Raw genomic sequence first — 15,305 nt, 5'->3', positions numbered from 1 at the left:
AGCTTTTATACCTCTGAAGCTCCTCTGTGAGTATCGGGGAGAGAAGGGGCTCCCCATGGCTGGTAATAGTAACTCTGATAGGTGATCGAGCAGGCAGGGATTGTGATGGTACCTGGTGTGGTGTCGCCCCCTGGTGGACAATCAAAGGAGAGCAGATGAAGGCAGCCACTAAGGGATTGGGGGGGCACCTGTGCCCCTCCAGAAGTTCATAGAATCATACAGTAGTTGGAAGGGACCATGAAGGTCATCTAGTCCAACTCCCTGCAATGCAGGAATCTTTTTGCCCAACATGGGGCTTGAACCCACAACCCTGAGATTAAGAGCCTCATGCTCTACAGACTGAAATATCTCAGGCTTTAGTGTGTCGTAGTAGCATGAGTAATAGGATCAAGCCTAGGACCAGCGACACCTGGGTTCAAACTGGTCAGGGAGTTTGGGTTTGGCAACATCAGCCTTAAAATCAAGGAAGGCAACACACAAGGGTGAAGACATCACATCAAAGCCGTTTATTTTCAGAGAAATGTTCTACAGGCTGCTGAAACTGTTTAAAAAATGATAGTATTTTTGCAAGTTGATTTTAAAAAATGCAGGACTTTATGTCTCGCTAACAGCTCTCGTTCGACGGCTGCAGGCTCATGCTCCCACACGCCTGTGTCCTACTCAGATGCTGAGCCTCGTTTGACCATCCAGTCAAGACTTGAAGCCTTTTTCTTCGACCCAACAAAAAGAGCTTCCCGTTCCCCCAATTTGCAAAGGAAGACAACCTTCTGGCCCTCGTGGAAAGACCTCCACAAAACCTCCCCCTCTCCTGCAGCAGGCGTGGGCCTCATTTGGTCTGGTAAGTGTCCACCCTTTGACCCGCAAGGCGACCGAGTTCATGCAACAGGAGAGAAGGGTGCGGCTACGAAGGAAATGCAGATGCTGCTCCTCTGCAAGCAGGGCTCTCTTGATAGGAAGCCCCACTGCAATCGGCTGCACTTACAAGTTTCGTGGCTTGCTGGATGCGTAACGCCCACCCTTTGGTGATGTTCTTAGGCAGCCAGAACAAATTAGCTAGGAATAGTGGGCACTTTTCGACCTGTGAGCAGTCAATAGAAGCATTTGTGCCAAAAATGTGGGGCGATGGTTATGGTTGTTTTTTTTAAAAGGAGACATTTTGATTAAAATGCTTTGGTTGTCTGGTTTGAGAACCTTGCCAAAATCCCATTGCTGGGTTTATCTTTTAAACCTGGGATGGGAAACCTGTGACACTTCAGCTGTTGTTTGGACTCTCCTCTGCCCCAGTCAACCCGGCCAATGGTCAGGCTCCCTTCTGTGTGCTGTTCCTGAGGTTATTGATATTTAAAGGAATGTTTCATTGATGGCTTCTCCATTTTTTACTGATGCATTTCTTTGTATTTCGGGTTTTAAATGCATTTTCTCTCTCTGAATTAACATACTGTGTAAGCTACTCAGGGATTTTGCATCTTAAGCTGTATGTAAATATTACTGGTGGTGGTATGATAAGAACGGATCGCAAACACAGAGGCAATCAAATCGGGCATTTTAACACGAGGCCGCTGTGGTGCAAATGAAATTGCAGGTGGTTAGCAGCTGATTTGTGAATCTTGGGGAAAATCTGGCTTGCCAAACGCCGGAAACAAGATGGGCTGCTTCCGACAGACTTTCTGAAAATGACCACATTACTGGAAAAGGAATTATGACCAGAGATTATCTTTGTTCTAATGGTATTTGAACAGAAGTGAGCAGAATAAAACTGGAACATTTGAGAAACTCTTCCAATGACCTTATAACCAGGCTCTGTTTCTCCCTTGAAGGACAGTTCTTACTGCCATGCCTATTTATTTGTCGTGTTTGCTATAGTAATAGGAACAGCTGTTTCGTGGAAACGGGACGGGGAGTCAGCAAGGAAGGTCCCATGCCCTACGTATTCGGAATGCTTTGCTTGATGATGATCTTCTGTCTGGTGGCTCGGACACTGGAGTCGGCCATGGGAGGCCCTGCCCCAAGGGCGGCTGCGGCAGCGTTGGGCAGGCCATGGGCTGTGATGTACTTCTTGTAGGCCTCGCGGATTATCTTGAAGGCCCGGATGTTGGAGTACGGGATGTCAGTGATGGGGTCACGGTAGATGGCGGCCTTATGGGTGACGGGGCAGACCTCCTTCACAGGCAGCTTGGGGGCCCGAGACTTCGGGAAGACGCGCTCAAAAGTCTCGTCATCGCTGAAAGTGACGAAGGTCCGCGAACATTTGGCGGCCGAGGCGGAGGGTGCTGGTGGGGCCTCCAGGGGTGGGGGCTGCATGTCCTGGTCCAAACTGAAGCAAGCGGGAAAGGGTCCAGTGTTATTTGTAATTTCACAAAATTGATACGCAACCTGAAATTTTTTTGGGGGGGGAGGGGGAAGCCTCGAAGAGCTTCACAAAAAAAATCTACAAACATTTAAGATGTACGAAAAGTTAAGATAAGAACAAATTAAAACTGGCACCAACTTTCTAAAGGCCTGACTAGGCTTGCCTGAAGAAAAACGTTTTTAGCAGGTGCCAAAAAGAGCACAGTGAAAACACCTGCCTGACGTCAATAGGCAGGGAGTTCCGAAGTGTAAGTGCTGCCGCACTAAAAGATCAAGTTCTTGCAAATGCGGAATGGGTATTATGTGGCACCTGTTAGTCCTGCTCAGAGTAGCCCCACTGAAGTGAATGGACATGGAGTTGTATTCAACTAAGTCCTAGTGAGGCAGCCAGTAGACCATTTATCTCAGGACTGTCTACACTAACTGGCAGTAGCTCTCCAGAGGTCCAGACAAGGGGCACTGGAGATGCCATGGACCGAACCTGGGATCTTTTACATGGAAAGCAGATGCTCTACCACTGAGCTATAGCCCTTCCACTTAAAGTGTAGTAAGATTCTAGTCCTCATGGCTCTGAATGAAGGGCTGGTTTTAAATAGGAACCAAGGAAGCTGTTTCATACCTAGCCAGGCCCTTGGTCCACCTAGAACAGTATTGTTTGCACTGACTGGCAGAAGCTCTTGGAGTTCTCAGAGCAGAGTCTTTTCCATCCCTACCTGGTGATGCCAGAGATTGGACCTGGGACGTTCTGAATACAAAGCAGACGCTCCGATTCTGAGCTAGAGCCCTTCCCTTAAATGCCTGAAGGGCAGGTGAATGATCTCCCATTCTACCAGCTGTGGTCACCCAGCGAGAAGGAAAAGGAAATTTGCACATGCTCAGAGGCACAGTAGTATTCCAGGCTTCAGCGGTGAAGGTAGATAATGGGTAGAGAGGCCCAACTGAAAATAGTAATAATCAAGCCTCTCTGCCCATATGCTAGTTTAAGCAATGCATACCCGCCATAAAATTTAGAGAGTGTTCTTAGTTTGCGACTTGCAGAAATGCAGGTCTCTAACGGACTGGATGTACAATTGGCCTGGATATGGAATTGAACCCAAGGCTGTGAATAACCACTTGCCTAGTTGCTTTTGGTGAATGGAATCCCCACCAGGTGACCAGGCAGTTTCTGTAAACTAGGAGACAAAGTGAGCTCTCTTGTTTTCTTTTTTAGGCCGACAATGCTCCCAGATTCAAGATATGCCTGGAAAGGCAAGCCACGCCTGACTAATTTCTTAAGGACTAGGAACTTGTGCCTACTGCTTCGCACATCCAGCTTGCTCCATCCCAGGGGCAAGCCAGAAACCCTTACCCCTCAACGTCCACATTCTCTTCCTTGAAGCCGAGGTCGGACACAAGGGGCATGGTCCCCGAGTAGTAGCGGATAGTGGGCCCCACACATTTCCTCTTCTTCTGCACCTGCCTCTTCTTGTCTGCTTCCAAGCGTTCGTATGTTTCTGCACAGAAGAAAAGAAGCCAAGCTCCTGACAACCCCAAACTTTTGACATACGGCACACCCGCTCCTGGATAATTCTTGTGGACTAGTAACTTTGCTAGACCGCAGGACCCTGACTCACCCAAAGAGCGTATGTTGAGCTCCTCTGTGATCTTGGCCTCTTCCAGCAGCTCCTCCTGGGTCAGGGGCCGGTCGTAGCTGGGGCCCGCCCCCTTTTTGCGTTTTGACTGCACCTGGCGCTCCTGCAGGCGTAGGAAGGTCTGCCGCGTGTGTTCGGTCGTCGACTGGCGCATGTGTTTGCGGCCTGGGCAGGCGACGGTTAGGAGGAAGGAGTTTGAAACAAGAAGAGGGGACAGCACGGCATTTCATATTGGGACTTTCAAGCACGGCCCTCCAGGTCTTTCTAACTGGCCCTTGGGCCTATCCACAAGCCACCCCACTTCTCCCTATGCCTAACAACTCACAGGCCCTGATCCACACCCTTCTGAAGTGTTTCTGCCTGGCTGGAAGGCAACTGTAAATCACTTAGGGATGCCTCATAGGAAGCGATCCATAACTAAAATAATCAAGAATGATAACATGCCTTTGAACAGCGATAACAGCTTGTCTGAATGGAAAGAAAGGTGTGGAAGTGGATATGGAAAAAGGTTTGTCTGCCTCTCTCGTAACATGAGAATTCGTGGAGATCCAATGAAGCTGGAACATTCAGGACACATAAAAGGACTTATTCAGGCAGTGCACAGTTAAACTACGGAACTCGCTCCCGTAGGAAGCAGCAGGGGTCACCAACTTGGGAGGGCTTCAGAAAAGGATTGGACAAATTCATGGTTATAACAGTGGCTACTAGCCATGAGGGCTCTGCTCTGCCTCCATTGTCAGAGATGTTTCTGAAGACGAGCTGCTTGAAACTGTAGGAGGGACAAGTGCTATTGTGCTCAGATGCTGCCTGTGGGCTTCCCATTGGGGCATCTGGTTGGCCTCTGTGAGAACAGGATGCTGGACTAGATGGCGCCCTTTGGCCTGATCCAGATGCCAGGCTGCTCTTACATTCTTGCATGTGCGTGCGCGTAGAAATCGCTGATTTTTGTGTAGCTGTGATGTAGCCTTCAGTGCTCTACCACTCTTCTTCTGGCCCTGCGCAGCACTAGCATGCAGCCCCTGGAAAGTCACCTATGAAAGGATATGGCCTTCAGGCTGAGAAAGCTTCCTCATCGCTGGTGTAAAAAGGATCTGAGACTTATTAATTAATGCACACTCAAAATGGGCACTTACTGTCTCCGAGGTCATCTTGGAGCTCGGCTGGGGCCAGCTTTTCCTCTCTCACTTTCTGAGAGCTGCTTACAGGAATGTCTGCCTTCTTCGGCCTCAGGCTCTTGATGGGTTCCTACGGAGGATTCAAACGACAGAAATTAGGAAGGGCGGTTTATAGATGTGATTCAACAGCAGAATGAAAAGCCACCAGGTGTTTAAAAAGCATGAAAGGTCAGAGCTTACATTTTCTTGACTCTTCAACCAACAAAAGGCTCCCAGAGCAACTTATATACAATCAATCAAAAACAAGACAGTCCCTTCTAGACTTATGGTCTAAGAAAGCAGGACACAAAAGGAAAAAAGGGAGGGGGAGGGAAGAGGAAAAGCAAATTCAGGTCCTTAAAAAGCTAAATGGTAGTTCTTAAAATGACTTCCCACAGGGACTCCTTGCATGTGCTGCCCACTCTCCTCAAACCCCAGGCAGAAAGTTGCCAACTCTCCCCGCCCCATGGATAATCCCACGGTTCGCATGGGACGAGAGTATTGCCTCTTGCACACAAACACCTCCCTCACCACTTTCTTTTTCTGCACTCCCAGCAGTCTCCATTGCAGCAGTGGGCAAATGCCTCGCTCCGCTTTGCTTGCCTCTCAGTGGAGACACAAGAGCGACTCAGACACTGCTGCAGTTTGAGCTCAGCATTCCCACCAGCCCTGCTCTCTCCCATTAATGGATTTGGCGTTTCAGGAGGGCATCCGCATGCCCGGCTCTGCCCATCTCCTGTTACACATACCTTGTAGGCTTTGGTGACAACCCTCCGCTTCCGCTTGGGCTCATTGTCATCCTGATCGCTGCTGGGCTCATCTCCCTCGTCAATATCAAAGTCGGAATCTACTTCGTCGTCACTGTCTGACTGGTCGCCTTTGTACTCATCATCACCAGATTCCTGCAGGGCAGCCGAGAGAAGATGGTTGGGTGGGGAGAGCTCGCTCTCTGAACAGCAATGGCAAGAGACTCAATTTGTGTGTCCCCCAAGCCAACCGCAGCAGATCTTTTACCCACCCCTCTAGCCTTTAAGCCACACCTTGTAAAAAAAGGAGAAAATGGGAAAGGACATCCAAAATCAGTGTGGTTAAAGTGTCATACCAATACCTAGGTGACCAGGGTTCAAATTCCCACTCAAGCCATGAAGCTGACTGGGTGACTGCCTAGCCTACCACACAGGGTCGTTGTGGGAGTTAAATGAGGGGAAATAATTACGTAGGCTACCTTGAGCTCCTGGCAGAAGATAGGTAGGATGTAAATGAGATACTTCCCTCTATCTACCAAGATGACTTATTCAGCCACCATCACTAAAAGAAACCACCCTGTCCAGGAGCAGTCTACTGCCAAGCAACCTGTTGCAGAAAAGAAGATGCGGGTAGAACTGCTGGTGGAGAGAAAGCGCTGGACCTTCTTGGTTCAAACTTTCCAGAAATTAATATTTATATTATACGTATTGCACACACTACAAACTAAACGGGACCCATGCCTCTGTAGCCCCGCCTATCCCGCCTCCTTCCAGCCAATCACAAGCAAGCGCCGCCTCGGCCACGAGCTCGGAGTCCAGCCCGCTCCTGGACCAACCACGCACCCTACCGCTGCCCATCAACCCAAGTCCCGCCCCCTACCTCCGTGAAGCCCCCGTATGTCGTCTTATAAAACTCGTCCTCTTCCTCCGCTTCGAGCAGCCCCGAGAGCCGGTTCCCTGCCGTCCGCCGCGGCGCTCGGCCTCCAGCCAGGCCCGTCGAAGCGGACGCCGCCGCCGCCGCCGCCGCCATTTTTTAGTCTTTCCCCAGGGAGAGCGGAGTGGCGATCGATGCCGTCGGCTCGCGACCACGCGCCCTGCGTTGCGGGGCTGTTCGCAACGTCTCCGGGAGGCCTGCGCTTGAATGACGGGAGGGAGGAGCCATCGAGCGCCGAGCTAACGGACGCCGATGGTGGGTAGACACGACTAGTTGAGCGTCGACGCAGAGATTGTGGAGGGGAATCGAACGCCGAGAAAGTCGATGGGTTTCCAACAAGACGCTTACGGGGAGCATCTGCAAGCTGGGTGTTCAGAAGACAGCCTACTTTTATTGGCTGCCTCTTTGAAAGCCTACTTTTATTAATGCCCTTGCAGAAACTGGAAATTCATGTAACAATCATGCTCCGATAGGCCTATTTTTCATGTATTTGCTTAATCCCCTGCCCTTTGCAAAGTTCAGCATTCTGTCTCCAAATGCAGGCAGAGACAGCCTGCAAAGCAGCACCACTCAGACGTGCACTACCTCTGCATTTGGAAGTTTCATCTACTTCTCTTTTTTACCAATTTATTTTTATTGCTTTTCAAAATTTGTTACGAATTTAACATCAAATTTAATAAAAAATTTAAGAGTTTCATCTGCTGCTTGTGGCTAGTATTTGCTGGTGGACTCTTCCAAGAATGCCATCGCTGCTCTGCTGAATGAAGGCTAACTCGCCCCACCACCACCAACACTGGTGAAACAGATTCCTCCAGAAAGCCCACAAATCCTGCAATTTTCCCTCTCCCTCCACCCACAACTGATATCCAGAGGTTGACTGCCTCTTTGAATGGAGGTTCCTTTCAACTGAAACACTGGTGACTTCATTCTTAGAGAGCTGAAGAGCCATCTTAGCTTTTCATGTATTGGTACATAGAATCATAACAGTGGAGAACTGGAAGGTGCCCCTAAAGATCATCTTGTTGAAGGATCATCATTCTAGTCCAACCCCCTGCATGTTACTTATGGTACTGTGGAACCACTGTTGAAGGTCTGGGAATCAGATAATAGGCAGGGCTTTTTTTCAGTCAGAACTTGCTGGAACTTATTTCTGGCACCCCTCAGGTGGGCGCCATTGCCATTCTAAGAGAACGAGGGAGGTGTTCATGGTGAGTTCCGGCACCTCTTTTTTCTAGAAAAATACCACTGGATATAGACAATATAATTTAGATTCAAGACTGGAACAAAATAGGGGCCAGTCATCCATTAAAATCAGTTTCTAGTTCTGTTACAGTTACAGGGAACCAGGCAGAGGGCTTTCTCAGTAGTAGTGCCCGCCCGGTAGAACACCCTCCCTTCAGATGTCAAGGAAATAAACAACTATCTGACTTTTAGAAGGCATCTGAAGGCAGCCCTGTTTAGGGAAGTTCAAGGACTGATGTTTTAATAAAGTTTTTAGATATGTTGTAAGCCACCCAGAGGGCTGGGAAAACCCGGCCAGATGGGCAGGGTGTAAATAATAAAATTATTATTATTATTATTATTATTATTATTATTTGTCAAATTATCACATGTTTTCAACATTGTCACCACTTAGTTGGTGAGGTCATGATCAATGTGGCATGTACTTTCATTTATGGTAGACTTTTACTTGAAAAGTTTCAGGATTTGGTTTATAATGAAATGTGTAGCATGGCGGCTTACCACTGGGGGTAAGTAAGAACTTCAAATTGTGCTTTGATGGGGTCACTGAAACTTCTCCCCAGGTGGGAGTATAAGATTACCGGTGATCTGTTGAGTTGTATGGGGGCTATGAAGCCTAATTATGCAGCAAAGGTCAGAGAATTTGAATTAAGTTGCCATTCAGGTCCATTTATGTCACTCCCCCAAGTTTATTGGTTTTTATATGTCTTATTCCAGGGCCTAAAAATGTGATGATGAGCAGGAAGCCTCTGGAGTTTGCCTGCTGAACTTTCCTCCTCCTCTGGGAAGCTGGCCAAGATTTCCCCCCCTTTTATCTAATGTGATCTGAGCCAGCTGCCTAGTGAAACTGAATACAGTGACCTCCACTTTGTCGTTTAAGCTGCTGGTTTGGCCTTTGGATTGTTAGTTGCTTAACACCATCTGAAATCGAAAGGGGAACCAAGCTTGCATAAGTGATGCAAGTCTTCCTGGTAAGGGTTTTCTCTCTCTTCCAGTTCCTGTTCAGAATTGTGCCTGCAGCAAAACAGGAATCTGTGCCTTCCACCGAAGAGCACCTCCTTTAAATAGATTTTGAAAAGATTGCACAACTCAGCAGAGTTAGGTCCATTTTATACAGGTGTGGTGTGAACCATTTTCAGGCCAAGGGCCACATTCTGTTAGAGGCAGCCTTCTGGGGGCCACCTGTCAATAGTGGGCAGGGCCAGAGGGAAAAATAAGTGGAGCTAAAGATATAAGACTTACTTTTATATAGTAAGCTACAATACAGCAACACAGAAGTCAGAACTTTCCACATACACACCCACATGCTTCCTTCAACCTGTTTGTTAAACTTCAGGTAAAACTCATCAAGGTGGAAGGAAATGGTATGGAGATATTCCTTTTTCTTGCAAAGGCTTGGGTCACAAGGCCTATTGTAAAATGGAGTGGTTTGATTTCATTAGGTGATTTTGGACTGTAAAATATCCACCGAAGCATTGCTCTGATCTCTGGACAGCAACAGAAGGAAGGGCTTTCAGGTAATCTCTCTGTGCTGCTTTAAAAAAAGGGGAGAAGGCGATAATCCTTACTAATCGAGATAAAAGCCAATGCATTCTGCAGCTGAGGGGCAGTGAAGAGATATTGCATGCTCGTTCCATAGTGAACATTAGTTAGATCTGGATTCCCTAACCCGGGGTCCTCTGTCACCACTAACTAAAATGGTGTTAAACAATGCTGGAGACCGAATGCCTCATGCTAATTTGCTGTAATGCTAGTGCTATTTTTTTATTCACATTGCTAATGTTATTCATTTTATTGCATTTCTATCTCACCTTTTTCTCCAAGGAGCTCAAGGTGGCATATGTGGTTTCCCCCCTCCTCATTTGCTCCTCACAACAATCTTGTGACAGTATTGCTAAAAGAGGCAGTGACTAACCTAAGGTCACACAAGTGGGCTTGATGGCTGTGTTGGGATTTGAACCCTGTTCTCCCAGTTCCTCATCCTGACACTGGCTACGATGGGATTGTTGCTGGTGTGTCACATTTGATGAGGCCTTCACGGGGCAGAGATTATATAAAACGCTTTTGCTAGGATGCAAAAGCTAATTTTGATACAAAAGTAGTGGGAGGTGTGTTATCTTTATTAGTGTTTCTGTTGCTATTTTTAATAATAATGGAATAATAATAATAATAATATGGTGTGGTGTCACATCTGATGAGGTCATCCCACTGCACAGATCGAACAAGGCCGCATTACCATGGCAACGGTGTAGCTGCATCAAGTAGCATCCCTCAGGGGCCGGGGTGGCCCAGCCTGGCGTTGCTATGGCAACGTCAACTAGGCCAGTGCTCGTTGAGATGCCGTGGAGCCACGCCCACTCCCACACGACGCATGGCTGCCTTCTTCAGAGCCCCGGCCGCCCACTTCCCTCCTGGCGCATGCGCAGTGCCGGTCCCCTTACCCGCGGTCCGTTATAAACAAGGCAGAGCTTCCCCCCCCACCCATCTTGCCCAGCCGCCGCTCTGACGCTCCACCCTCCCCTTTGCGTGCATTGGTTTGTGCCGGCGCCGTTTGGGCGGGTCCACGAGAGGAAGCGGGGGTTGTGCGTGTTTGTGGACGTGAAAAATCAGAGACGGGTCAGGGGAGGAGGCGTGGCAACCCCTCTGAGCGCGCGGGTGGTGCGGCCCGCAGTCGCGGCTCAAAGCGAGGCGGGCGAGACCAAGTGAAGAGCCTGGGGGGGTGATAATGATGAAGAGCGGTGTGGAGAAAGAAACAAGAAAAAGAGAATTACAGCCGTGAGGCAAAGCGAGGCGGCGAAAAAATACTATTTTTTTAAAAAAATTGATAATAATACGGAATAATTTTTTTAAAGAAAAGGAGGCGGAAAGGAGGGTGAATCGGTAAAATGGCGTCAGCCGGGCCCGAGCCTGGGGGGAGCAGCGGCGTTTCCTCAGGTGAGGGGCGAGGTTGTGACTCCCTTTTCTGTGGCGGGTGTGTGTGTGTTAAATCTCGGAGAGGAACGTTGGTTGGGGGGGGATTCCCACTCTGTGGTGGGCAGGAATGGATATTTGGGGAGGGGGTCTTAAAATGTGTTCCTCTGAGACCCCCGTGTGAGTAAGAGAGCTGCATGGAGGGGGGGAATAGAAAGATTGGGGAGGGGGGCCTTTGCATCTTTATGTGAGGTAAATGAATCTCACCCAGGTGTCTGGGTGGGGGAGAAAGCTGTTTTATTGAAGGGTCTCAGCTCCCCCAATTCACAGGAGGAGGAGGAGAAAGAGACTGGCTCCCCCTGTGAGTGGGGAGGGCAGTTTAGGGTGGGAGAGGTGAGTGAGACCCCCCACTCACTCACAATGGGGTGTCAGTCTCCCCCCACCCCTTGTATATTTGGGGGACCCCGAATCCCCCACAGTAGAAAATCTACAGCTTTCTTTTCTCCCCGACCCCAGGGGGGGGGTTGGGGTGTGTGTGAAAAGTGACTTCTGCCCCTGGGGGGGGGGAAATGAGGGGGGAAAGAAGGGGCAAATGTATGGAGATAGTTGGCAGATCTTATGTTGCTTGCAATGGAATACTGTATATATTTGGGGTGGGTTATGAGACTCCCTCCAAAGAGGGAGAAAGGAGGTGGATGTGGGTTTTATTGGGGGGGGCGCTTCACATTAGGGGAAAGTGTGATGGGTTTGGGGAGAGGGAGCTTTTATTTGGGGAGCGATCAATGCGTGGGGTATGGAAGGGCCTTTTTCTTATTTCTCAGCAGGGGGAGTACTGTAGTTGGCTTTGAATATGGGGTGTATGGGAAGGCTCCAAAGAGTTGTGGGGGGATGTATTCCACCACCCCAGTGCGGATTCCATTAATTGAAAAGCAACCTTCCTGCTTGTAAGTAGCACTGAAGGCAGAGTTCAACAACAATTTGTTTAAAAATGCAACCATATACTAAAACTGCAGATTTCAGAGAATAGAAGCTTTGGGTATAATGTTGCCGTTAAATAAAAATTAAATGGAAGGTTAGAGGTGGCAGAGTCTCTAGGATTGGCGTGGGTGTGCGTGTGTTCTTTTGTGTATAGGGTGATATAATGAATCAGACCCTTTTTGCTGAGCAATGGGGAGGCAGTGGACCCCCCTGTTTGGGTTGGGGTGTCCTGGGGGTCGCGTTGCATGGATGAACGAAGTGCCTCCTTCAGTGTGGGGGGCTTTCTCTCTATTGCCTCAGAAAGGGGCTGTCATGGTGGTCCATGATATTCCAATAATTGGGGGTGATTGCTGGGATTTGGAGAGGGTTCCCCCAAACAGGGGGGCAGTGGGAGCCTGCCATGACACTGAACATATGGTGAGTGAGTGATTGCACCTCGGCATAAAGAGAGAGGATTCTGGGAGCGAACATATTTTTGTGTGGGATGTGGGGTCGCTTAAGGAAACAAGTCCCTGCTTTGGTGGGGGTGTTCAGGAGGGGGCATCCCCCTTTCCTGGAGGAAAGGACTGGGGCCTTCCTTATGGCGGATGTGGAGACTGTGGTATAACTTGTGTTGTATGCAGTTCACTGGGCAGTAGATGAGCGGGTCCCAAGGAGGGGCCCTTGTGGAGAAGCAAGTGGTTGGTGGTTTGAGGTTGCGGGTTGAGTCCTCAAAGTTTCTTCTGTGTATGAATGACTTTGTTTTTCTTTTCAGTTTAACAAGAGTGTTATGGGGTAGCACTGTCACTCATTGGTAGGGCACCTTCGTTGCATGTAGCAAGTCCCATGTTTGATCCCATCGGTCCCTGTTAGAAAGCCTGGAGATCTGCTGCCAGTTAGCGTAGACAATACTAAACTAGACAGACCCAAGCTTCTGACTGACTGTCTTAAGGCAGCATCTTAGGTTCCTAGTGTTTGAGGGTGGGGAAGGTTAATGCGAGCAGGGGACACAGGGAGGTCCTTGGGGCAGTGTCCTCCAGTCTATTCCCCCAAGGGAGCTTGTGTGGACACTGGGCACTCTGTAAAGGAAGGAGCTGGCTGGCTCGCTGACTTGCGGTCTGAGCTCCTGCATGTGTGGTTTTTTTTCCTGGAGTTGTAGGAGTATTATTTGCAGGTCAGAAGGAGTTGAGACCCTTTTGTGGGTGGTGGGAGGCGGACAAAAGCAGAATAGGAAGTGGTGGTGCTTCTTCTGTGGGAATGATTCGAGCAGGGTCCAGCCCACTTCCTGAATTAGGGTGAGGGGTTTTTGCTGTTGCAGTGCCGGGGTCAATGGGAGCATGTTCATAAGTCATCCTTTCCCTTGATGTCACGATTTGTCTTTTCAGAAGAAGGGTGGTGTACCTGGTTGTCACAGAGTCATGGGCAGGCTTCAGAGGCTGGGTTGCTGGACTCCTCTGGGTGGGAGTCCACCGGTCCTGAGGGAAGCTTCTTACCTGTCTTCTCCTATCAGATAGCAGCAGGCTGCAGGGCTGAAGTGTACATCTTGGAGGGACATGGATGAGATCACTGAAAAGGGAGATTTCTTAACCTTTGAACTTCAACCACCTTGTTGGACTTCGGGGATGGTATGTTTCCCTCTTTGTATTCCATGCTTTAGGAAGGAATGAGACCTTGAATTCCCCCTTAATGATTATAGGGTGTGGATTTAATTAACATTTATATTTGCAAGAATAATTATTATTTTATTTTTAGACAACACCATGACACATAGAAGGCAGCAGTTTAAACCTGCAGTGTAAAAACTTTGTAAGTCAGAAAGCCTGGATGTGTGTGACCTTCTCAGTGGTGAAAATTTGAAACTGAATATTATTGGCTGCTTCCAAAACAAGACACTTTCAGACAGTAAAGAAAAAGTTCATTTTCTCTCTCTGTCGCCACCCCCTTTCAAATGCGTATTTTCCCCACCCCACAGCAGCTGATTTCCTAGGAGCTGCTCTGAAGAGCTGGTTTGAAAAGTCTTGATTTTGTTACAATTTCCCTCTAGCTTATTCTCACACAACAACCAGTCTGGAGTCAAAGTTCTCAAGGGATGAGCAGATAATATGGTGGTAGGCCTTTGAAATGTACCACTTCAGGGCTACATCAGGCCTTCCAACACCACTCACAGCTCCTAGTGTGTTTCTTTGTTGGGTAAGATTTTTTGGCAAGTGAGACTTGTCAAACAGGCCAGGGAAACTAGTGCAGCCATCTTCTTTTATTTTTGTAGCACTGATACCACAAAGTTATTGTTGCTGGTCTTCTATCAAGGGGGCTGATCAGCCCCTACACCTGTTGATTTTCAGCAGTGCTTGGGGTCATCTTCTGAGCCCAACCCTTTTTGTTATGGCATACTAAGTAGAGCCTTTTTGGTGCTGGCTCCAGGGCAGTGGAACATCCTGCCAGAAGACACTCTCCTAGCTCACGTTTTTGCAGGCAGCTGAAACTTTCTGATAGGTTTCCTTTTTCATCAGGCACTTCTGCTATTGTGCAAGTCTCATATTTTTAATTTCACCCTAATTTTGAATCTACTCTTTCTCCCTCTCCTCCTGATGTGCTTTTTTTATAGAAAGGCAGGATGAACATGCTAAAAATGAATCAGCTGTTCAGTTTTTGGTTCCTTGGGTACAACCCTCATGATGTCCTTTTGGTATCCTGCCCACATATAATCCAAGGGCTGTTTCTTTGCCTATCTCTGGCTTTATGGATGGACGTAAAAATTTGTCTGGTCTGCCCTTCTGTCTCTATCCTGCCCACCTACCAGTATGAGCCACTCTTTGCGGATTGTCTGTGTCTAGATGTTGGGTGGGGGAGGGGGATAATAGAGAACACCCACCAGGGCTGGACAGCCCTTTCCTTTCACTTTGAAATAGGTCATGTGCCAAAAATAACCAATTGCAATGCGTCTGTCTGTAGACAGCACTCTAAATTCAGTAAATGAAATAATTCGAGCTTAAACCGTCCGGCACAGTTTAAACTTTCTAGTGAGTTTGGTGTTTTTTTTAAGGTGGCAGCTTCTAAGTTCTTTGCAGCCTTGGTTATGTTAAGATTTACACCTTCCATATGCAGTGGGATAATATTATACCACCTTTTTTATAGATTGGGGTGGGGGGAGGTGGGAAAAATCTGACAAAATCACCACCAGGGTGCAACTCAGAAATATGGCTTGCCTAAGCCTCACTCTGTCCCCTTGTCTTCTGAGCTCCTAGCTCCAGCTTTCTGGCTCACAAACTCTGTTCTTAGTCTCTAAACCAGGAGTCAGCAAAACCTTTTCAGCAGGGGGCCGGTCCACTGTCCCTCAGACCTTGTGGAGGGCCGACTATATTTTGGAAAAAAAATGTGAATG

General features: G+C 48.3%; 1 protein-coding gene across 1 annotated transcript; it reads right to left on the bottom strand.

Annotated features, from left to right (window-relative positions):
- Positions 1–494: 494 nt before the first annotated feature.
- Positions 495–6,925, bottom strand: VPS72 (vacuolar protein sorting 72 homolog). Its single transcript, XM_035098891.2, has 6 exons — positions 6,761–6,925; positions 5,884–6,036; positions 5,114–5,225; positions 3,963–4,145; positions 3,698–3,842; positions 495–2,314 (listed from the first exon to the last, which is right to left on the bottom strand). Exons 1-6 carry the CDS (start codon positions 6,908–6,910, stop codon positions 1,924–1,926), a joined length of 1,134 nt encoding a protein of 377 aa, XP_034954782.1. The 5' UTR covers positions 6,911–6,925; the 3' UTR covers positions 495–1,923.
- Positions 6,926–15,305: the final 8,380 nt, after the last annotated feature.

Source organism: Zootoca vivipara, chromosome 17 (genome assembly GCF_963506605.1).
Source record: "Zootoca vivipara chromosome 17, rZooViv1.1, whole genome shotgun sequence".
In the NCBI taxonomy this organism is placed as follows: domain Eukaryota; kingdom Metazoa; phylum Chordata; class Lepidosauria; order Squamata; family Lacertidae; genus Zootoca; species Zootoca vivipara.
The sequence above is the reverse complement of the archived record's forward strand: the minus strand, read 5'-3'. Positions and strand labels throughout refer to the sequence as shown.